The sequence below is a fragment of the Microcaecilia unicolor genome, chromosome 1 (assembly GCF_901765095.1).
Source record: "Microcaecilia unicolor chromosome 1, aMicUni1.1, whole genome shotgun sequence".
NCBI classification, from domain to species: domain Eukaryota; kingdom Metazoa; phylum Chordata; class Amphibia; order Gymnophiona; family Siphonopidae; genus Microcaecilia; species Microcaecilia unicolor.
The window spans coordinates 374,026,378-374,050,358 of NC_044031.1; the positions used below are offsets into that span (position 1 = coordinate 374,026,378).

General features: G+C 43.0%; 1 protein-coding gene across 1 annotated transcript in view; it reads right to left on the bottom strand.

Moving 5' to 3' along the window:
* The window catches only part of DNAH5 (dynein axonemal heavy chain 5), a 925,453-nt gene that overhangs the window by 429,476 nt on the left and 471,996 nt on the right, over positions 1 to 23,981 (bottom strand). The window contains 5 exon segments of the mRNA XM_030220396.1: positions 6,595 to 6,729; positions 9,682 to 9,824; positions 16,206 to 16,334; positions 16,337 to 16,360; positions 16,363 to 16,408. Of these exon segments, the coding sequence (XP_030076256.1) occupies positions 6,595 to 6,729; positions 9,682 to 9,824; positions 16,206 to 16,334; positions 16,337 to 16,360; positions 16,363 to 16,408 (477 nt within the window).

A 23,981-nucleotide genomic window follows, 5' to 3' on the forward strand; every position in this document is an offset into this window, starting at 1 on the left:
CATCCTCTTGCGATTTAACAACTTTGAATAACTTTGTGTCATCAGCAAATTTAATTACCTCACTAGTTACTCCCATCTCTAGACGGGGCTACATACATGACATGCACGCAGAACGTCAGGAGTCAGGACTGACAGAAATAGATCAGTGAAGGTGCCGGAGACCGGCGCTGAAGAAGACTTCGGACCCCCGCCAGCAAAGGTACCTGGTGGTGGTGGTGGCAACGGGGGAGGGTCGACGGCGGGGGGGGGGGGGGAGGGTTGAAAGTAGAAGGAGCCATGGCTAAATCTGTGGGGGCCCATGCCCCCGTGGCCCCACCTAGCTACGTCCCTGGTCTAAACCAAAATGTTTAACTTTTAGTCCTGGACATTTTTGCTTTGTTCCATTATGGCAGAAAAATGTCCACGTTTTGAGAATGCCCAAATCCCGCCCCAACAAGCCCCTTATGATTTGCATGCACTGCAGAGAAATATGAGTTTTGAAAATCGCGATTTGAATGTTTTTCAGAGAAAAATGTCCAAATGCCACTTTATGCCACTTTTGAGGTGTTTTTCTCTTTTGAAAATGAGCCCCCTAATATAATCCTTTTATGAAGCAGTGGTATTGGCGTGTGGGTTTGCTGCACACCAAGCCTGCCTTTTACCACTGCTGATAAAAGGCGTTTTCTGGGAAAGAGAAGGAAATAGCTATGCGCTAAGCAATGTAATTGGCGTGCAGCCATTTCCTGGGAGAGTCCTTACCGTCTCCTATTTAGAAGATGGTAAGGGCTCCGCCAGTAGCCTGGTGGTAGCTGGGCATGACCCCAGTGCTAGAAAATACAAAAATGTTTTCTAGCACCAGAAATGGCTCGCAGTGGGAGCCGGAACTAGTGCCAAATCGTCGTGCGGCAAGCTAGCGGTAGACCCACCATGCGTTGATAAAAGTGATTAATAATCCTGCTAAAAGAAAGAAATTGACAACTTACTTTCAAAAAAAGCAGGCAAGTAGATTTATGGGTCCTTTTATCAAGCTGTAGTAAGCACTAACGTGTGCTTAATGCAGCTTAAAGGGGCTTACCGTGGGGCGCACTGACAGCTTCCATGGTAAAATCCCAATGTGTACATGCTAACCACACACTAAAAATAATTTAAATTTTTTGGATGATGGAGCATGTGTGAGGCTGGAGAGGAGGTATGTTTATGCTAATCAATTAGCGTAGCCACATTGCCACATGCTGATTTGCATATGATTAGTGCATGAGCCCTAACCACCTATCACTTTTTGCCACAGCTTTATAAAACAGTCCCTAAGTATTTTTACAGGAGACTCATTTAAATCGGAGTGTCATTAAAATTAATAGATGCCAGATATAAAGTATTTCTACAAAAGAAAACCCAATCAGGAATACAAGATAATAAATTAGTTAATCTGTGAATAAACGTCACTCACAAATATTTGAAAATATCTTAAAATATTTAAGGGTGTGCTGGGAGCCCTCACTGCATGAGCCGCAATTTTATAACAAGCAGTCTCTGAAAGCAAAATAACGCCTAATGCAGTCCAGTCATTAATGCTCATCTCGCATCATTTGGCTCCCTTGCACTTCACACCACTTATTAGTGATCTTTGGTGAATAAATCGTGAAAGTCAATGAATAAATTCAAAAGTTTTTAAAAGTATTAGCTTTTTCTCCTGCAGTACATTAAAAAATGGGGTAGCAAGTTTGGCCTGAAGATCTAATGTGTTACTACTGTCACAGCGCTCTGATGAGAGGCTTTGGATGATGGACAATGCTTACAGTGAAATTAAATGGTAATCCTGTATCACTTCTCAATATTTATGCACCCACAATAGTATCCCTATCGCCTTTTTTTGGAGAGGGAGGGGGGAATTAACAGAGTTTACAGTGGGGTTATGGTTTTAGACTCAATATTAGAAAGGCACTCACATGCACAAGTCCAGGAAGGGAGGTCACAGAAAGTTCTACGGTCTAATATGGAGACCCAGAGCCTGGTGGAGACTTGGAAACTGATTCGTCTGATGGCTGAGTATACTTATTCTAGAAATGATTTCTTTGTCATTTCTAGTCAATTGATTCCAGGTGTCTAAAATGCTAGTATTTCCCTTATTACTTTGATCATGCTGCTGCTACTCTGATGATAGATTGTACTACTGAATCTCTGCCACCTAAGTATTGGTGTTTAAACACTAGGTCTCCTGGTAGATGAGAACTTTCAGTTGGTATTAATAAGGCAACTGGAGACTTTTCCAATCGGTGAAATGTTTTAAATTGGTGAGATGCCTTTGAGGCAACAATAAGAGGGATGGTAATATTCAATTTTATAGGGAAGCATACGCAGGAGACTGGTACTAGATAGTTTGGATAAGGAAATAAAGGACCTAGAGGCAGAGCATATTCAGAGTAGAGACAATGCCTTGCTGTTATATCTTCAGAGCCTTTGATATCAGTATAATCAGATTTATAGTTTAAGGGCAGGGGTTTCCTTTTTTACTCAGGTAGCTAATTATTATGAGAAGTCCAACAGAACAGTGCATTTGTTAGTGCAATATTTCCTGGAGAAAAATGATAGACCGTATATTCATACCATCAAGACAATGCAAGATCAATTAGTTAATTTTAATAGTGAAATTTTGGAACAGTTTCAAAATTATTATTCTGAGCTACAGTATATACTGCTCCTCAGGATGTTAATGAAAGGGCATTTTCTTAATGAAATTAGTCATCCCACCTTAACAGAAATGCAGGGAGAGACCAATATCAGTGGAAGAAATACATTTTGCACTTAAATCTATATTCTCACAAAAGGCCCCTGGGCCTGATGGGCTGCCTGTTGAATTTTATATAGTATTTGAGATGGCACTCATCCCTAAATTATTATGTTTTTCAGACACTGGAGGCTTTTGAATGTGTATTAGGAACATTGGCAGAAGCTACAATTGTATTACATGAAAAGCCAGGCTGAGATAATAGTTATGTTAAAAATTATAGATCAATTTCATTAATCAACGCAATGCAAATTATAAAATGTATTCATAAATTCTAGCTTAGCATCTGGCTGTTGTCTTGCCTACTATAATCATTAAAGAGTAAATGGGATTTGGTCCTGGTAGATCTTCCACTGATAATACTCTTTTGCTTTGTGAGCTGTTGAGTGCTGCTCAAACTCACAACATGCCAAAAGGTATGCTATTACTGGATGCAGAAAAGGCCTTCAATAATATTGAATGTTTTGAATATTATGTTGATTTGGGATAGGGGAAGCTTATTTAAGAAAGGTGCAGATTTTATATGCAAAACCTTTGGCCCAGATCAAGGTCAATGGCTATTTATCTGATGCTATAGTGTTACAAAAGGGCACATAATGAGGCTGCCCACTTTCTCTATTGCTCTTTGACCTGGAATTAAAGCCACTCATTATTGGCCATTAAACCAAGCTCTGCCTTTCAGAAAAAAAGGGAAAACTGGATTCTATCCTTGTGCTTCTAAGTTCACTAATATCAGGTATGCTCTTGTAATAGCATTCACATGGCCGGCATTAGGGATGGGCAAACAAGACAATTGCCCTGGGCCTCCATGTCATTGGGGACCCCAAACATGCTTGAAGTTGAAAGAGTGACAATCTACAAGCATGATTTGAGGCCCCCTCCCAAGCGTTTGCACTGGGCCCCATCATGTCTAGCACCAGCCCTGAGCATTCACATCCATATAGATATAACACAGATATTTCTGTAAGGATTAAGTCAACTATTGCTCTTACACCAACATCTAATAACTGGCATGAAAGCAGCACTGGAAGCCACTCTCTTAAGAGAGTTTGATTCTGTACTCATAGCAACAGATGCTCACTATAGTATTTATCCCATCTATTAGAGCAGCCATAGAAAAAATGAGAAAATCACATTTAACTAAATGTCATTCACCATAGATCCTGGTCTCTCAGCCAAATATGGAATAAGGAGAAAAGTCTTTCAAGAGTCTAAACTGGAAAAATAACAAATGGCTCTATGCATCTTGTGACAGGCACTGGTGGTGTCCTATCTCAGACTGGCCACAGGAGGGAGTCCTGCATACTTCTGTCCCAGGCCAAACAGGTGAAAGGAATGACATTCCCCTTTAAGAATTTGCAGATGCAGGATCGTCAAGTAAGGAGGGGGTCATTGCCCTTTTAAGAAAGTGGCGGAGGCCAGCATCCCTATAGGTGGGATGTTAAGTAGAGGGAGAGGTTCAGAGCCTGGAGACCTTTAAAAGCACTCTCTAATATGAAGCAGAGAGAAAGGAGGAGCCTGGAGAAGGAAGAAGTCTTACTGGTAACTGCAGAGGATAGATGGAACGGACGGATGGACGGACAATCCCAGGGTGTGGACTTCTTAAGCAAAGAAAGAGGAGTCAACTTTATTTGGAAATAGAGGACAGAACCGTAAGATGATAGTGAAGTACTGTCCTGTTCAAGGGGTGGAAGCTGTCTAACTAAGTTCCTAGTACTCCAGAGGAAGGGCTCAATAACAGTTCAACACTGGTATGTGAAAGAGAACTGGATTGAAGGAGAATTACTCCCACAGAGTTGGTTGGTGGAGGATATACCCAGGGCTGATTTGCATAAGGCTAGGCCATGAGGAGTGTCTAATTTGCATATTGCCAAAAGCCTTCTAACCAAGTATGTTTTGTCATATGGGAAGAGCTGGAATGCTGAGGAAGTACCAGAGCTTGTGTTTTGTTTAAGGAGAGGAGGTGCCGGCCAGGAGTGCCTGAACAGGGGTGTTTGACAAAGTCACCCTGAGTATGAGGAGGCTCAGTATCAAGGACTACTACAGTAATCTCTGCAATTGACTGTCTCTGTACTCTGTTCTCAAAGTTTTTAGTGTGTACCACAGGACCATTGGCTGAAATCCTGACCCTGACAAGGGGGCCATGGTTGTGGTTAGCTCAAAGACCTTATGCAAGGATGGGATCTTAAGGGTCCACATGTCAAGAACCAGCCACACTCAAGAGTAGAGGAGAGTATACAATTGTACTGTGGTAAAATCTTGCCTGGAATACTGCGAGGGTACTCACCGGTGGAATCTCAAGCTGTGTTCTGTTGAGGAAAAGTTAATAAACTGTTTGTTACTCTTCTGAGAAGGAGGCATATTGCGAATTTATGTTGGGAGGAAATAAGGAGAAACAAAACTGGCATCTCCTTGATAATCTCTATTATCTAGACACAGACCGGTTGATTTTCAAAGTGGTTTAAGTGAGCAGGAGCCTTTCCTGCCCGCATAAATTGCTTCCCACTGCCTAAGTGGGGATATTCAGTTCTGTTGAATATCCCCACAGACCGCCCAACCAAAAAGTGGGCAGGTCAGGGACGGAGAAGCTTCGGGTTATGCAGATGCCAGCAATATTCAGTGCCAGCACCCACATAACTAAGCGGCTTAATTTAGGACAGCTCAAAAACTCTCCTAAATTAGAGCACTTAGCTATGTAGGTGCCAGCAGTGAATATCGGGCAGCACCCACATAACTAATTTTTTTTTTCTAAAACCCTCCAGATCTTCCTCCCAGCCTCTTTAGTACCTTCCTCCCAACTACCCTCAGACTGAGATGCCCCGCCCCACCCCTCCCAGGGCCTATCTGTCTCCTTGGTGGTCCAGTGGGGGTCTTTGGGGGCAGAGGCACAGCACCCTTACTCCTGCCCCTCATGGCTCGCTGACAAATGGCACTAAATATTGGGGGCTAATTTAGCTGGCAACGGTACAAGGCAAATGCAGCAGTCATGTACATGAAAACAAAAAATAGGCAGTAGCACAACAGTGAACAAAGTTCTCTAACGCATGAAACTTATGATCCTGGTTTTCACACCTTCCACAAAACACCCACTGCCACCCATCCCCTGAACCATGTACAACTATGACGGCCCATTGTCTGGACTCTTATGACTCCAGGCTATTGTGATAAGATGAGCATACTGAAGAATCCCAAACCTCCCCCCTCAACCCCATCCTCCGTTCCACAGGCAGAGGACCCCAACCCAGCCTATTGTTAGGTGAGAACCAAATCATGATACACACTGGAATCTATTCAGTACTGCACTTCTTGCCCTGTATGAGATAGCTTGTAAATAACAAGTCCAAACAGACAAAAAAGCTTTTTGTCTTCTTGGGGTAACATGGGTAGCCCGTGCCTCCCAAAACATTAAGGCATGTAGCCTATGTGACGGTAAAGATTTTAAAAAATGCTGTCCGTCACTGGTTGAATATCAAGGGGAGAGATTTTCTATCAAAGAAGAGCTGAACTCATGCAGAAAAGAGGTATAAAACCAGGTCCTAAATGTATTGACCTCATAAGAGCAAACCTAAGAGAGAATTCTTAATGAACAAAGATGGATGGGTAATATCTATGCATGCTGACCGCTACATCTAACAATAAAGCAAAAATAAAATACCTACAATTTCCATAATCTGGATTTCATTCTTGAAAGTATTCAAGAAAAAGCTTGCACAGTACCAATAGTGTTCTAAATCTATTGTGCGGAGAGAACTTTGCATCTCTCTGGAATACTAAGAGGCTAATTTAGATTGATGCTGTATCTAACAGTATTGTATAATCATGTAGAATACCTGGTACATGAGAGGGGTCGTGGCAGATGAAAAGTTCAGACACTTGGCCATGTGACTCTCAGGGTTATATTTTGATAAAAATCCTTTGATGATGACAGTTTTCGCAGTCCCCTGTTCACCAATTAATAGTACAGCCTAAAAGAAGAAACATGAAGTGAGTATCACACTGCTGTATCGAGTGAAAGAAAACAATAGAAATCCACTGGGGAGTAACAGCCTTATTCCATAAGGATGCTCTATGAGAAATGATATTAGAATATGAATTGTGCTTTCACTTACACCTAGGGAACAATTCTATAAAAAGATGCCATCTGGAGCCTATTCTATAAAGGAAAGTATGCACTTTTTTTCTTTTACATGGGGGGCATTTTTGATATGACATCTCAATCTGACTTTGGATGTTTTGCTGCAAACATTCAAAAATCAAGTAGTGAAAATGACCATTTTCAAACCAGAAAAACATTTATCTTTTTTTCTTTGAAAATTACCATTTCCTAGATGTGTGTTTAGTATGTCTATCTTTTTGGACCATTCCCCCCCCCCCCCCCCCCCCAAAAAAAAAATGAAAGTGAAAAATGCACAAAATCAAGCCATTGGGACACAGGAGGAGCCAGTTTTCCTAGTAGACTGGCTACACAGGCATCCCAGCAGAGCAATGGGGCACCCTAGGGGCACTGCAGTGGACTTCACATAAAAGGTCCTAGGTACACATCTTACCATTAACCCCTTATATTGTATGGTGAGTGATCCCTTCAAAACCCACAAAAAACCTACTATGCCCAACTATACATCACTACAACAGCCCTTATGGCTGCAGGTGTCACCTATACGTGGGTACAGTAGGTTTAGGGTTTCTTTTGGGGGGGGGGGGCTGACACTTTCAACCACAAGTTTAATAGATTGGATTATGGGCCTGGGCCACCTTCTCTATAGTGCACTGCACTGACCACTAGGCTATTCCAGGAACCTGCTTGCTGCTCTAATAGGACTGGCCATAACATCTGAAGCTGTCAAGGAGGCTGGTATGTACTGTTTCATTTACATCTTTGCAGTGTTGGAGAGATCAATGACCACTGCAGGAATAAGGGGGTGTCATTTCTTTATTCCTGCAGTGGTCATTTTAGGGCACATTTTTGTGGCTGATTCGTTAATAAAACAGGTCTAGACCAAAATGTCCAACTTATAGCCCTGGATGGTTTTGTTTTGTTCCATTATGGCAGAAAAACATCTTAGGAACTCCCAGATCCCGCCCTTAACAAGCTCGACGTGCCCCCCTTGTGATTTGAATGCACTTTAGATGGAGTTCATAGAAAAAAGTCCAAAAATTGGTTTTGAAAATACCAATTTGGACGTTTTTGTGAGAAAAACATCCAAATGCAGATTTATGCCACTTTTGGATGTTTTTCTCTTTTAAAAACGAGCCCCACAGTAACATAGTAGATGGCAGCAGATAAAGACCTGCACGGTTCATCCAGCCTGCCTGGCAAGATAAACTCATTACATAAGGTATGATGTGATACGTCATATGTATACCTGATCTTGATTTGTCTTTGCCATTTTCAGGACATAGACTGTAGAAGTCTGCTCAGCACTGTCCTTGTTCTAAACCTTCTGAAGTTGTCATCGGAATGGAAGCCTGTGAAAGGCTCCACTCCAACCCATCCAAATTTATTCAGCCAGGAGTAGGGCACAGACCATAGAAGTCTGCCCAGTACTGGCTTTACTTCCCAATTACTGGTGTTGCCACCTAATCTCTGCTAAGCTTCTTTGGATCTATTCCTTCTAAACAGGATTTCTTTGTATTTATCCCACACATTTTTAAGGAATGTTTATGTTTACTAAAAGGTGACACTTGTCCTAAAAGGACAATTCTATGACAAGATGCATACATTTATGTATAAACAGTGTGCCTAAATGTATAGAATACTGACATAAAGGCATCTAAGTGGTATTATTCAAGTGGCAGAGCGCAATTGGTGGGGGGGGGGGGGGGGGGGGGGGGATATTCAGATGTATGGGCCACAGGCAGGGCAGACATTTAATACTGTAAGATGCTTGTGTGCTTACTACATTTAACTGCCTCCATTTATGTCAGGTATATGAGAGATCTAAATGGGTGTGCCTAAACTTAAACTTATATGGGGGAATTCTATACATGGCAACTAAAGTTGCGTGCACAAATTTGGAAGTGCGGCCAAATTGCAAATGTAACTTAATTAATTAACAAGCCAACCAATGCTGATAATTGGGTGATAACACGCAATTATCAGCAACTTTCTAAGCATATTCTGTAAAGTGGTACATGTAATTTCTAAAGTGTGGATCTCAAAAGGGGACATGGCCATAGGAGGGGCAGCCATGGGTGTTCCTACAAATTATATGCAGTGTTATAGAATATGCCCAATCTGCACCTAAGTAAGGTGTGGGCGTTTACACCAGGTTTTAGTTGGTGTAAGTGGCTGCACCTAACTTTTAGTCATGGGGATTTTTCGGTGCCACACTAGCAGAGGTAAAATGGATATATATTAATGAAGATTGTCTATTGCATATTTAGTTTATTTTGTATTTGAAATACTGCCTTTCACTTACATCAAAGCGGTGTACAATATAAAATTAGAAATGGAAATAGAAAAGAACTACAAAATTATACAGGACAAAAGAAAATGTTAAGGAAAGCAAAAGATAGAAAAGGGCGTGAGGAAAAAAAAGTGTAAAAGTGAATGAATAACTTAAGGCTGGACTTCTAAAACTGTGCAGAGATGATGTTATGTAGAAGAGTAGCCTAACGGTTACTGATCAGAATCAATTCCCACTGTAGCTCCTTGTGACCCCGGGCCAGTCACTTAACCCTCCATTGCCCCAGGTACAAAAAACTTAGATTTTGAGCCCCATTATGGACAGAGAAAGTACCTACATATAATAAATGTAAACTGCTTTGATTGTACCACAGAAAGACGGTATATCAAATCCATGACCCTTTACTGTTCATATCTTGTGGCAGGGGAGGGTGAGTCTTTAAACGGCCTTTAATTATTTCACAAAAAAGACATCACTGATAGGAGACCAAAGAAGGCTGGGAAACTCTACCTTGCTCTGCTTAGCAATGGTCTGGATAAGAAAGTCCGTCCTCACATTATCAACATTTGGAACCAGGATGGAACCATACTCTGGGGTACTGTCAGTGGGATAAATATATTCTTCAACACAGGTATTCCAGTGCATCCATTTACCTAGTAATGATAACAATGACTTTAGCACTCCAAGAATCTATGGATTTATGCTTTAAAAAATTATCATTCACAGAAGCAGTGCTGTTAGATACTACTACTATTAATCATTTCTATAGCTCTACGTACACAGCGCTGTACACTGGACATGAAGAGAAAGTCCCTGCTCAACAGAGCTTACAATCTAATTAGGACAGACAAACAGGACAAATAAGGGATAAGGGAATTACTAAGGTTGAATTGATAAAACATGGGTACTGAACAAGTGAGTAAGGGTTAGGAGTTAAAAGCAGTCTCAAAAAGTTGAGCTTTAGTCTAGATTTGAAGATGGCCAGAGATGGAGCTTGACATACCGGCTCAGGAAGTCTATTCCAGGCATATGGTGCAGCAAGATAAAAGGAACGGAGTCTGGAGTTAGCAGTGGAGGAGAAGGGTGCAGATAAGAAAGATTTACCCAGTGAACGAAGTTCCCAGGGTTGCGTGTAGGGAGATATAAGAGTAGAGAGGTACTGAGGAGCTGCAGAGTGAATGCACTTGTAAGTCAATAAGAGGAGTTTGAACTGTATGCGGAAACAGATAAGGAGCCAATGAAGTGACATGAGGAGAGGGCTATTATGAACATAGCGACACTGGTGGAATATAAGTTGTGCAGCAGAATTTTGAACAGATTGAAGGGGAGAGAGATGGCTTAGTGGGAGACCTGTGAGAAGCAAGTTGCAATAGTCTAAGCAAGAGGTGATAAAAGAGTGTGGATAAGGGTTCTGGTAGTGTGCTCAGAAAGGAAAAGACGAATTTTACTGATATTATAGAGAAACAAATGACAGGTTTTTAGCAGTCTGTTGAATATGTGCAGAGAAGGAGAGAAAGGAATCGAAGATGAACCAAAGGTTACGAGCTGATGAGACAGGGAGGATAAGAGTGTTATCCACAGAGATAGAGAATGGGGAACGAGGAGAGGCTGGTTTAGGGGAAAAGATAAGAAGCTCAGTCTTGATCATGTTTAGCTTTAGAAGGCAGTGAGACATCCAGGCAGCAATGTCAGACAAGCAGGCTGATACTTTAGCCTGGATTCCTGCTGAAATTTCAGGTATGGAGAGGTAGATCTGGGATTCATCAGCATAAAGGTGATACTGAAAACCATGGTACGAGTTCAGAGTACCAAGGGAAGAAATATAGATGAAGAAAAGAAGAGGTCCCAGGACAGATCCCTGAGGTACACCAACTGATAGTGGGATAGAAGTGGAGGAGGATCCACCAGAGTATACACTAAAAGTACAATGGGAGAGATAAGAAGAAAACCAGGAAAGAACAGAGCCCTGAAAACCAAGTGAGGACAGCTTATCAAGGAGTAGGCAGTGTCAAAAGCAGCAGATTGATCAAGAAGGATGAAGATAGAATAGAGACCTTTGGATCTGGCCAGGAACAGGTCATTGGAGACTTTAGCAAGCGCTGTTTTAGTTGAATGAAGAGGGCAAAAACCAGACTGAAGTAGATCAAGAATAGCTTGAAAAGAAAGAAAATCAAGACAACAGCAGTGAACAGGACATTAAAGTATCTTGGATAGGAAAGGGAGGAGGGAGATGGGACGATAGTTGGAAGGACAGGTAGGGTCCAATAAAGGTATTTTGAGGAGTGATGTGCCAATGGCGTGTTTGAAGGCATCAGGAACAGTCACAGTGGAAAGTTAAAGATTGAGGATATGACAGATAAAAGGGATGACAGTAGGAGAGAGAGTGCTGAGTAGATGGGTGGGATCAGAGCAACAGGTAGTTAGTTTTGAGGAAGAAACAAAATGTGCAGTTTCCGCTTCACTGATTTCAGAAAAGGAGTCAGGCATTGAAGGAGGATTGAGAGAATGGACTAAGGGAAGGAGATGTGGAGGTGACTTGGTTGAGAATTCAAGTTTAATCTTGTGAACCTTATCATGAAAGTACTCAGCCAGAGTCTGGGGGAGAAAGTGAAGAGGGAGTTGGAGGTGAAGGCACTATGAGGAGAGAGTTCAGTGTGGCAAAAAGACATCGAGGGTTGAGACAAGGGAATTTGTCAACTGGATGCAATAGTCCTGTTTGGCAAGTGCAAGAGCAGACTGGAAGGAGGTCAGCAAGAACTTGAAATGTATGAAATCAGCATGGGCACAGGATTTCAGCCAAAGGCGTTCGGCAGAGCGGGCACAGAGGCAGAGAGGTAGCGTCAGCCAAGGCTGGGGGTTTGGTATGACTTACAGAATGGGTAATGGGAGAAGTGAGAGTATCCAGAGCAGAGGAGAGAGTAGTATTATAGGAAGAGACAGCCTCAATGACAGACTTGGATAACATAGTGGTTAAGATTTGAAACACTGGAGGACAGAGTAGAAAGGTCAATAGCCTGAAGATTCCTAAATGTATTTGTTGCGATTGGATGGGACTGGGGGGGGGGGGGGGGGGGGTTAAGTGTGAAAGTTTCCAGATGATGGTCAGAGAGGGGAACAGCTGAGGCACAGAAACTGGAGAGTGAGTAGTTGGAGAAGAAGTGAGTAGGGGTAGTGGAGCACAGTTGAAGATTGAAAGAGGATGTTAAAGCGAGAAACTGAGAAGCATAAGTCAGAGGGATTATTAGCATGAATGTTAAAATCCCCAAGAATAAGGGAAGAAGATGAAGGTTCAAGAAAGAAGAAAAGCCAGGCGTCAAAGTCAGTGAGAAAGGAAGAAAGGGAATGAGTGCAGTTTCTCTTCACTGAAATTCAAACAATTATTTAGACAAGTATTAGCATGGCTATTGTACTTGGCTCCACATCATAGGAAACAGATGAGCCACTCCGGGATTTTCATTTGGCAGCATTGTAGAAACAGCAGAGGATAATCTTGTGATTAAAGCAGTGGGCTAGAACCAGAATTCAAATCCCACTGATGCCCCTTGTGATCTTTGCAAGTCAGTTAAACTACTGTTGTCCCAGGTAGAAGAGACTGATATTTAAAAGCGCTTCTCTGACTAGCAATACCTGTTACCCAAATAAATGCAGCTGAGACTGATAATCAGCAGCACTTCCTAGATAGTGCCATTGGCTGTCTTTGCAGACCTCTTCAGCACAACTGTTGGAATAATCTGGGGGCAGAGTCAGGACAAAAACATGATTTTTCTGGATAGCAGTGATTTTCAGTGCCACTCAGGGCTGCTGGGAGGGTGGGGGGAGGGGAGGCAAAATTCCCCTGTCCTAGCCTCTAAGGGGGGCCTGGCACCGAGGTCTGTTTCTCTCCTGTTCCTGTCGGGACCAGAGTGATTGTGTTAACGCGATAACCCAGTCCCAGCACACAAGAGCAGGAGAGACAGACCGTGGCACCAGGTCACCCTTGAAGGCTGGGGAGGAGCAGATGCACGACACAGTAAGGTAGGAGGCAGGAGTGGCCTAAGGAGTGAGTGAGGGGCAGCAGCGGCAGCTGTGTCCCAAGTGGGGGGGGGGGGGGGGGTGGCGATGGCGGCGGTGGTCCTGCCCCGGTGCTGGCTCTGTCTCTCGGCAGCCCTGGTGGCACTATCCGGATAACTATTCAGATAACTTAGGACAGCAAAAAGAGCTATCCAGATAAGGCAATATGACTAGCAGCTGAATAATGTCGCTATTTAGGTAGTACAATAAACTTCTCTTCAAACAGCATTTCCACTCCTCAGACACTTTTGTGTTTGTAGAGCAGTGCTTTTTGCAGTTTGGATACGATTTTAACTAATAGGGGAAGTCAATTATTATCCCTCTATAGTTTTACCCGACACAGCCTGTGGATGAAACGTGGCCACATCAGGTAACTGTTCCAATAAACCACTTCTTTTTTTATTATTGCTGATCTGATTTTTATGTTTTATTGTGTTGCATGTTGGCAGATGAAGATCCTTGCCTCTTATTGTATACCTTGGCTACTTAGATAGTGCCAGCACCTTACTGCTCTTCCGGACAGTCAATGGTAGCCTCTATCCTGATATTGCCACTGAAAACATTTGGGGGATAATAACCAGTGGTGATCAGCATTTATTTAAACGCTGACCACCATTGCTACAAAATTCAGTGTTGGGACATGTCCAGGTTTTGACATTAAATATCTGGGTATATGCGGCCAACCGGCAAATAACTGGATAAGATAAACCAGAGAAAGATAGACCTGCTATTTATGCCTGGTTAAAGGCTAGATATTGGTACTTATCTGATTAAATGCCAACTCCATTCCCACACTGTCCACAAAACAGACTGTCACAATACCCATCTATTGAAGTTTCATCATTGGTTACTGGCTGAACAACGGATTATTCATAAGACAGTTACATTGACCTTTAAAGCTTTCAGAATGGGTACCTACCTTGCCTCACAATTCCATACTCACCCGTTAGGCTCCTTGCCCTTGAACAATCATCGCCTTGTTCTATCAGGCCCCAAATCTGCACAGTCTAAATCCACTAGATGTACGGCCTTTTTCTTTCTTTTACCTTTCATTTGGAATGGGATCCCCTTCTCTATCTGCAGCAATCTTTTCAAACGATTTAAAAGTGAACTCAACGCTGGCTGTTTGGGAGGGCATACAGTGGATCGGACTGACTGGGATCCGCAAACGAAGCTCAGACCCCTATTCCAGTACCCCTTGCTGCTGCCTCTGACCCTTTCCCTCTCTCCCTCTTACCTTTCCTGTTTGTGAACGGTTCACTGTCCAATCAGAAATTGTAGTTCCTTTTCCACCCTTGTTTTTTAATTAGTCTGTACACCGCTCTACTCTGCTCGCCAGTTAAGAGTGGTTTAGCAAGTACAATCAATATATATAAAAGGCGAGTGTCGTACTCACTCGCAAATGCGCAGTAGAGACCTTCTCTGCCCCGCCCCCGCGTCAATACGTGATGACGGGGACGGAACAGAGAGGGTCTGTACTGCTTAGTTCTGAGGGAGGGACACCGCCGTCTAACGCTCCCCCCACCCGAGTCGCCGCTGCCACCCACCTTCTACCCGGTCGGGCCCTCGCTCCACTATTGAAACAGCGAGGGTCCGGGAACGCAGCACTGAGCTCTGCTGAGCTGCCGACATCGCCCTTCCTTCTTCTTCTCTGCCTCTGTCCCGCCCTCGACGACGTTACGTCACTCGAGGGCGGGACAGGCAGAGAAGAAGAAGGAAGGCCGACGTCGGCAGCTCAGCAGAGCTCAGTGCTGCGTTCCCGGACCCTCGCTGTTTCAATAGCGGAGCGAGGGCCCGGCCGGGTGGAAGGTGGGTGGTGACGGCTCGTGGGGGTGGGGGGGGGCGCGAATTCAGAGGGGGAGGGGCAGCGGTGAACTCGGGGGCGGGGGCGGGCCTTTCAACCCCCCCTTCCTATAATAGCCCATTTTTACGGGCTCAAAGGCTAGTAAAGCTATAAAATATAAACAGCCAATTTGGTTTTAGCAGTTAGAGGGGATATTCAATGGCACTATTCGGTTATGTGTTGCTGAATATTCCCTCAGGGCCCAGTCAAGAGCCTTTCTTAACCGGTTAACTCACTTTGAATATTGACCCCTTGGAATTGTTTGCCCATGGTGGCCAGTGTTTGAAAAGAACGTGCTGATTGCCATAGTGTGGGGACTGACTGCAAGCCTAGAAATACCTATTGTACCTGAATGTAACTTATGTAGAACTACTGAGAAAGGCATGAGCTAAACCCAAACAAAATGAAAACTGAGAAGTATGTTGGAAATTCAACCTTGTTTCAACTGTTCCATACAATCCAGGAGTCAGATGATCCCTCTGACTAATAAAGGTCACATGCCTAACACACGTGAATATTTTGTGGTTGGAGCCTGCCATCAGTATATCAGTCACTGAGTAAGACAAATACAGGAGATCTTTTATTAAGGTGCGCTAGCATTTTTAGCTCATGCTACAAATCAGCTGGTGCTAAATGTTGAGATGCCCATAGCAATATAATGGGCATCTCAGTGTTTAGCGCTAGCTGATTTGTAACGTGAGGTAAAAATGCTAGCGCACCTTAGTAAAAGACCCCATAGTTTCTTTTACTAATTGTAATAACTCATTAAAAATTAAATTGTCTCAGATTAGATGGAAATTATTTGATCAGCAATTCTAGTTAATGTGCACCCATATATAACTAAAAACTCCAGTGCACTATCAAAAAACAAACGTCTACAATAAACTGAAATGTAGTGCTTACAGCTTTTCCTAGGAGAGGTAAAAGGAAAGTTACATACATTACTAGTACAAGAACAGGATTTATAACAGATAATGGATGTCTGATATTTCTTGATGATCTAAAGGATGGAGCTGAAAGTGCCCTGGTTGTAAAGAAATAAGTATACAATACCAAGGCATATAAAATAGGAAAACAAAATTAAGGAAGAAAGGAGATACCACAAAGTTGAAATAAAGAAAAGTATTTGTGAACAACTAACCATCAGCGGTCACATAGTAATCAAACATGGTGTCTTCACTTCTTGCAGGAATTTTAGGGAGATCCAATTTCACAGTCTCATGACTTCGAAGCCATTGTTCCATTTTATTTCTGTCATTTAATTCTATAAGGCCCCAACGCTCCACATTAGGGAGAGACATAGAGCCTCTCCAGGTGCACAGGCGTCACCTCCCCACCTTGCTCCTGAAGGACGAGAGAAACAATATATTACATAGCAAACACCTTGTTCTAACACTGCAAAATATTAGAACTTAGATCTGCATATTTGTACACCTAGACTGAATTTCTCTGTCCTACATCTAGAAATATTTAGAGACAAAAACAGTATCTGAATTCAAGACAGCTTGGAACAAGTACATAGGATCTCTAAGGGAGTGGCATAGAAAGAGTAGATGTCATGGATGGGCAGACTGGATAGGCCATATGGTATTTAGCTGCCTACACTTTTCTATGTTAAAAACTTTTTGGCAGTTGGAGTCTCTACAGTGCTAGGATTTCTTGTGCGCCCCCCCCCCCCCCAAAAAAAAAAACTATTAGTCAGCACCCCACACCCCCACCCGAGTCCAGCACCTCCTCTCTCTTCTCACTCTCAACCTCCACCGATCAAGCGAGGCCATCATATCATTAATCTTTGCCAATGTTTTGGTACACAGTGATCTGCTATTAGATTAGTGATCTAGCACCATATCCAAAAGTTGGTTGAAATCAACAACAATATTCTAATAGTGTTCCCCAAGAGTCTGAATAAACTGTGTGGAATCTATATTGTTGAGGTTGTAAACATTCATTAAAAAAATATTTCTTCCACTGAATCGAAGCTAAAACAAGAACCCATTGCCTGCAGTCATCTGATTCTTGCATAAACTTTGCACTTGTAGAGACTTATTAAAATATAGACATACCACATTTTTTTGTTAATAGCCAAAATATGTTTCTCTAACCATGCAATCTTGAGTTGGAACATAATATGTAGTGCATATGGGTTTCTGCTGCATCAGATTATCATTCTTTTCTTTATTTAAATAGTTCAACACTTTCTTCCTCTGTCATTGTCCGTTTCAAATCCAGGCTAAAAGCCCACCTCTTTAACGCTGCTTTTGACTCCTAACCACTACTCACTTGCCCTGTACCCTTTTATCCCCATCTCTTTAATTTCCTTACCTCTTAGTTGTTCTGTCTATTTGTCTGTCCTATTTAGATTGTGAGCTCTTTGAGCAGGGACTGTCTTTTCATGTATGGTGTACAGCGCTGTGTATGCCTTGTAGCGCTATATAAGTGATAAGTAGTAGTAGTAGTAGTAGTTAATAAAGCAATTCATCCCTTGCACATTCAACAATAATATGTTACAGGCAGACATGCTGTAAAAAATTAGAAAACACTGCCTGATATTCAGCCTGCAGCAGGCAGCGCTTTGACTGCCCGCCACCAGAATTCAACCTGGATATTCAATGTTGGGACATTTCCAGCGACCAGAATTAAATATCTAGTTCTTGTAAAGCTGGCTAGCAAATAACCAGCCATAGCTTAATGGGCAAAGATAGGTCTGCTTTTTATGTGGTCTTATTTGCCTGCTAAAGCCAGGCCGGTTAAATTCCAAGTATTGAGACTTAATTGGTCATGCCCACAGAATGCCCCCAACATCACCAGCTTTATTTTTGGCACTATTTGGTCATTTTCAGCAGCAATAACTTGTAAAATGCCACTGAAAATGACTGGTTGTCTGCCGAGAGGTGGGTTAACTGGTCAGTGGCCATTCCTGGATGGTTAACTTGCGCTGAATATTGGCCAGACTGTTCATATCTAGTAGTATTCATCTCGCCAGCATCATTCACAACAATATGTGACCCGATGCATGAAAAGATACCAAAAATGGGTTTATAAATAACAGAGGTAAAAGCTATAAAAGTTTGGAGTGTTAATTTGAGCAACTATCATTTTTGAAAGTTTTGTGTACTACAGGGTCAGTAGAATAGGAATATGCAATAGTTTTCACAAATTTGATGTTCTACCTAAAATGGGGTATATGATTTCTGGGGTTAATTACTTTTTTTAAATTGATAAATGTTTCTAATGTTTAAACACATAATTGGTCCATACCTGAAGCTGAAATTTGGCAGGGTTATGCAGTTCATATCCTTCTATCTTGTGGTATAAATAAGTCACATACCCCACTTTTGGTACCCTTTTATTCAGCAGGTCACATATAGCAAAGTTACTTACCTGTAGCAGATGTTCTTCAAGGACAGAAGGCATATATTTTCTCACATGTGGGTGACATCATTCATGCAGCCTGGTGTAGATACTGCTATAGTGCACTGTGCATGAAGACCATCAAGATGAGCACCTCAACCTACTAAGGAGACGTCTGTGTTGAGAACTTTGTGATGTGGAAGAGGCTGAAACTGAAGTCCCCAGGTGAGATTCTGTGGAACCATCCACCACTGTAGAGAGTGGCATAGTTGGCAATAACTCAAATACAAACTGAGAACGGCCCCATGGCTTGAGTCCACTGAAGTATTCGGAAGTGGAGCTGAGTCAATGGTGTTACATGGACTGTTGAAGACACGTGGCCGAGTAGACAGAGCATCTGATGAGCAGAAATTTGGTTAGAACTGGAAATTTGAGTGGAGAGATGCACTATATTGTCTACTCTCTGTTGTGGAAGAAAGGTTCAACCCTGAACAGTGTCCAGGACAGCCCAGACTAACTGCAAGGCCTAAACTGGTTGAAGATGTGGTTTGGGGTAATTTATTACAAATCTGAGGAGCTCTAGGAGACATATGGTGGAGAGAACGGAAGTGTGCTCCAACTCTTGGGAGGCTGCTTTGATCAGTCGTCTAGGTAGGGGAAGACATGTATGTCCTACCTGTGTAGTGTTGCAGCTACCCCTATCAGGCATTTTGTGAAAACATAAGGAGCTGAGGACAAGTCGAACTGCAAGACTTTGTATAAATAATGCAGAGTCCCATAGCAGAAATGCAGAAACTCAGTCTCTAATTTGAAAGATATGGCCTGGGCCATCTCATGGACAAAAACAGGAAATGATATACTTTCTGGAGGAAACTTACACCTTTCAGGTGGCAGAGAAGACTCAGATGGAATGCCATAGGACTCCTCAACTGAGAGATCATGTGGCTCCTGTTCTGACTCCCAGGAGAGGTCTTGTCTTGGGAAATATGTGGAAGAGTGTTTCAACTAGAGCATTGGCTCTGTGTGGAAGAACGTCAAGGCAGGTGTGCCTCTAAAACAGGACAGAGTTCCTCTGATGATGTTGATGCATGTGTTGGTCAAGTTCGTGCTGTTCCTGACAGTTTACCACAAGCCAGCGTGTGTAGGATGTCTCCCATGACTGCATCTCTGATGTATCCTTGGGCTGGGCTGAGCTGGGCTTGCACAAGCAATCTGTAAGCCTGAGTAGACTGTGTATGCAGTAGCCCTGAAAGCTCTTCCTTAGTACATAAGTACATAAGTGTTGCCATATTGGGACAGACCAAAGGTCCACCAAGCCCAGCATTCTGTTTCCAACAATGGGCAATCCAGGTTACAAGTACCCCTCAAGATTCCAAAACAGTACAATACATTTTATGTTGCTTATCCTATAAATAAGCAGTGATTTTCCCCAAGTCCATCTTAATAATGGCTTACGGACTTTTCTTTTAGGAAGCTATCCAAACCTTTTCTAAACCCCACTATGCTAACTGCTTTTACCACATTCTCTGGCAACAAATTCCAGAGTTTAATTACATGTTGAGTGAAGAAATATTTTCTCTGATTTGTTTTAAATTTACTACTGGAAGATAATCATACATGTGACACTCAGAAGACTGGATAGTACCCTTCTTGCTGTTGTACTACTGTCTGCATCTTAGTATTATAAAGTTGTTTAATTAAAACTTCTTAAGGTACTAGGGATATCAGATGAATATAAAGAGCCTGAACATTATATGGTATAATATGTAATTTATTTAGAGTTTGTTCTCAGAAACTAATTAAATGTAATTAAAAACTCTAATGAAAACTCTCTTCTTGTTGTATTAATTAGAATAATTGACTATAAATGAAAAGTTGAGCTAGAGGTGCGTGAGAGTTGGATATGGAGGGGTGGGAATGAGGACTGAACTAGGCCCTGCTGTGCTTTCTAGAGTCTATCTGTTAATGATGTGGCAGAAAATTCAAGTTTTAAAACTATGGGGGAAAGAGTATGGAGACGAGTTAATAAAGTTTTCTTCTTTTTAAAAAAATTCTAACTGTGTTAAACCCAATCTTTAAGTTACCAAGCACAGAACAAAATAATGTCACTTACCCAGAGAAATGTCCTCTTCACTCAGAACTTCTCAGAAAGAAACTACTTCAAACAAACCCTTTGAAGCTAACTCAGTAATCAGATTGCCCGTAGTAACCTTTGCAAATATTCTACTGCCTCACACCTTAATTAACACTTAATTCAGGTCAGTAGCAGCATTACCTCTCCAGCACAGAACAGAAAATAACTTTCTTTTAGGACAAAGTTAGAACCTTGCTACTATCTTTTTTAATACTCTTGGCTGTTAAGTTTCTACCTCCAGAGAAAGTTTCAGTTTAAAACTATGGGGGAAAGGGTTGTACATTATGGAAACTAGTTAATAATGCTTGCTGCTCTCTTTTTATTTTTTTCTAAGACTGAACTAGGCCCTGCTGTGCCTTCTGGAGTCTATCTGTTAATACTGTGGCAGAAAATTCAAGTTTTAAAACTATGGGGAAAGGGTATGAAGACTAGTTAATAAAGTTTGCTTCATTTTTTTAAATTCTGTGTTTATCAATAACCTACAATTCCTCTTTTAAACTCAATCTTTAAGTTAACAGAGCAAAATAATGTCACTTACCCAGAAAATGTCCTCTTCTCTCTGAACTTCTCAGAACATTCTTGAACATAGCTCGGATTTCAGACAAGGCATCGGTACTAGCTGAGAAAGTGGTGTGGAGGTAACTCGAGCTGTAGCCTATCTAGGTATGGGAGACCTTGAGGACTCTGAAGGCTGTCACTGAGGAGTAATCAGTTGAAGAGAAGGGGTCACTGCAGCATGGACTCTTCCCATACATAGAAGATGTCGATGCAGGGGAGGTCTCTGCACCATGCCTGGAGTGAGAATGATGGCGATGCTTCCTAGATTTTTTATGCAGCAGGTCCTTCAATGCATATGATGATGAGGATGTGGAGTCCTTATGCAGCCACAGTATAAAGTCCAATGCCAAACATTCCTGACGTAGTATCGGTACACCCAATGTCAATGTAGGTTTCACGTCCGGTGCCAAATCCCCTGCTGTGCTTGATGCCGATGCAGAACTAAAAATTATTTCACATTGGACTCTACAGGCTTTACGTATCCTTGCTTGCATGTGCAGACAGAAGTTACACTGTTGGGCTCATTTTCAAAAGAGAAGGATGCCCATCTTTCAACATAAATCGGAAGATGGACGTCCTTCTCCCAGGGTCGTCCAAATCGGTATAATCGAAAGCCGATTTTGCACATCCCCAACTGCTTTCCGTCACAGGGATGGCCAAAGTTCAACGGGGCATACTGGAGGCGTAGCGAAGGCGGAACTTGGGCATGCCTAACACTACGATGTCCTCAACCCATAATCGAAAGAAACAAGGCCGTCCCTGACGAACACTTGGGACGACTTTACCAGGTCGTGTTTTTCTTACGACCAAGGCACAAAAAGGTGCCCAAAATGACCAGATGACCACCGGAGAGAATCGGGGATGACCTCCCCTTACTCCCCCAGTGGTCACTAACCCCCTCCCACCCTCAAAAAACATCTTTAAAAATATGTTGTGCCAGCCTCAGATGTCATACTGCGGTCCATCACAGCAGTATGCAGGTACCTGGAGCAATTGTAGTGGGTACAGTGCACTTCAGGCAGGCAGACCCAGGCCCATCCCCCCCCATCTGTTACGTTTGTGGAGGAAACAGCGAGCCCTCCAAACACCACCACAAACCCACTTTACCCACATCTAGGTGCCCCCCTTCACCCATAAGGGCTATGGTAATGGTGTACAGTTGGGGTAGTGGGTTTTGGGGGGGGTTGGGGGGCTCAGCACACAAGGTAAGGGAGCTATGTTCCTGGGAGCAATTTATGAAGTCCACTGCAGTGCCCCCTAGGGTGCCCGGTTGGTGTCCTGGCATGTCAGGGGGACCAGTGCACTGCAAATTATGGCTCCTCCATTGACCAAATGGCTTGCATTTGGTCGTTTTTGAGATGGACATCCTTGGTTTTCATTATCGCTGAAAATCAGAAACAACCAAGTCTAGGGACGACCATCTCTAAGGACGACCAAATTCAGGATTTGGGCATCCCTAACCGTATTATCGAAACGAAAGATGGATGTCCATCTTGTTTCGAAAATACCGGTTTCCCTGACCCTGGATCGGGACGTTTTGCAAGGACGTCCAAATCGAAATGAAGACGTTCCTTTCAATTATGCCCCTCTGTATGTTCCAGTGCTGTAGACCCAAGAACTGAACACACCAGTTATGGGGGTCTGTGCCTGAGATAATCCTATTGCACCAAGTACACTTTTTACAGCCACTCAGCCCCCTCTTTGACATGGAGGGAAAAACAGCTGACGCAAGGTCAAGAGGCTGAAAGGACTGGGGAGCTTGAGTAAATCTCTGATCGAAAATGGTTGATACTCCTTGGCCAAAAAATGACCTTAGAGGCCCCAAAGGCCGAAAAATGAAAAATAAAAATAATATTTTGGTTAAATTTAACAATCAGAAATTAACAACATGACATAAAAAATATCACGAAAAGGGAAGGCACCAAAAAGAGAAAGTTTGATGTGCTGAGGAGAGATTAGAAATCCAACCTCTGCTCCACAGAAAGTGCAAGACTGCTGGTCCCGTGCTCGAGCGTCGGTGGGAAGGCAGCTATGCATGCACGGTGGGGGTATTATCTCAAAGTTTTAAGGTGACAATGCATTATGGCAATGTCCACACAGGGCTCTGCGGATGACATCACCCATACCTATATAAATAATTCTCACCTCCAACATTCTGAAGCTCACTCTGTGGCAGGGAAACACTGAAGCCCTGCACTGTTGGTAGGCTAGGCTGTCAGCATCACTCACTCTCACTCATGCACCACTCACTCTCACTCATAGACCCGCCCTCAGCCACGCCCCATCCACACATAATTCACAACCCCATGAGTGTCTGCCCCGCCTGCGCGTCAAAACATGACGTCGAGGGCAGAGCAATGACATTCAACGAATTGCATCGCTGAGATGCCCCGCCCTCGCGTCAAACCGTCATGACGTCGAGGGCAGGTAATGAAAAAAGAAAAAAAAAGAGCACTTAATTCGCTCCACAATGCCACTGCGCGCCCCCCTCGAAACATTTCATGACCAAGGTTAGGACCACACATCATCGTTTTGTTTGCGCCACTTGCAGGGGTCCCGTCCTCAAAATTCATAAGCACAATGCCCCCAAAACCTTTTCGGGACCTTGCAATCCACTCCCCGCTGCCACGATGTTCGTTGCCTGGGAATCCAAAATGGCCACTGACATTGCAGGAGCAGGGAAAGAAGAGAGACTCGCCGAAATCTACCACCGTGCTGACAAGCCTTGACGACGAGCACTCCCCAGACAGCGTTTCAGTATCTTTGCTGCCACAGATGTGCATTGAACTGCGCTAGCGCTTCCCTAGAAGGAAAGAAGCAGACTCACACTTGCTAGCATCCAGGCGCCTCAGGAAGGCTGCGCTTCAAAGAGAG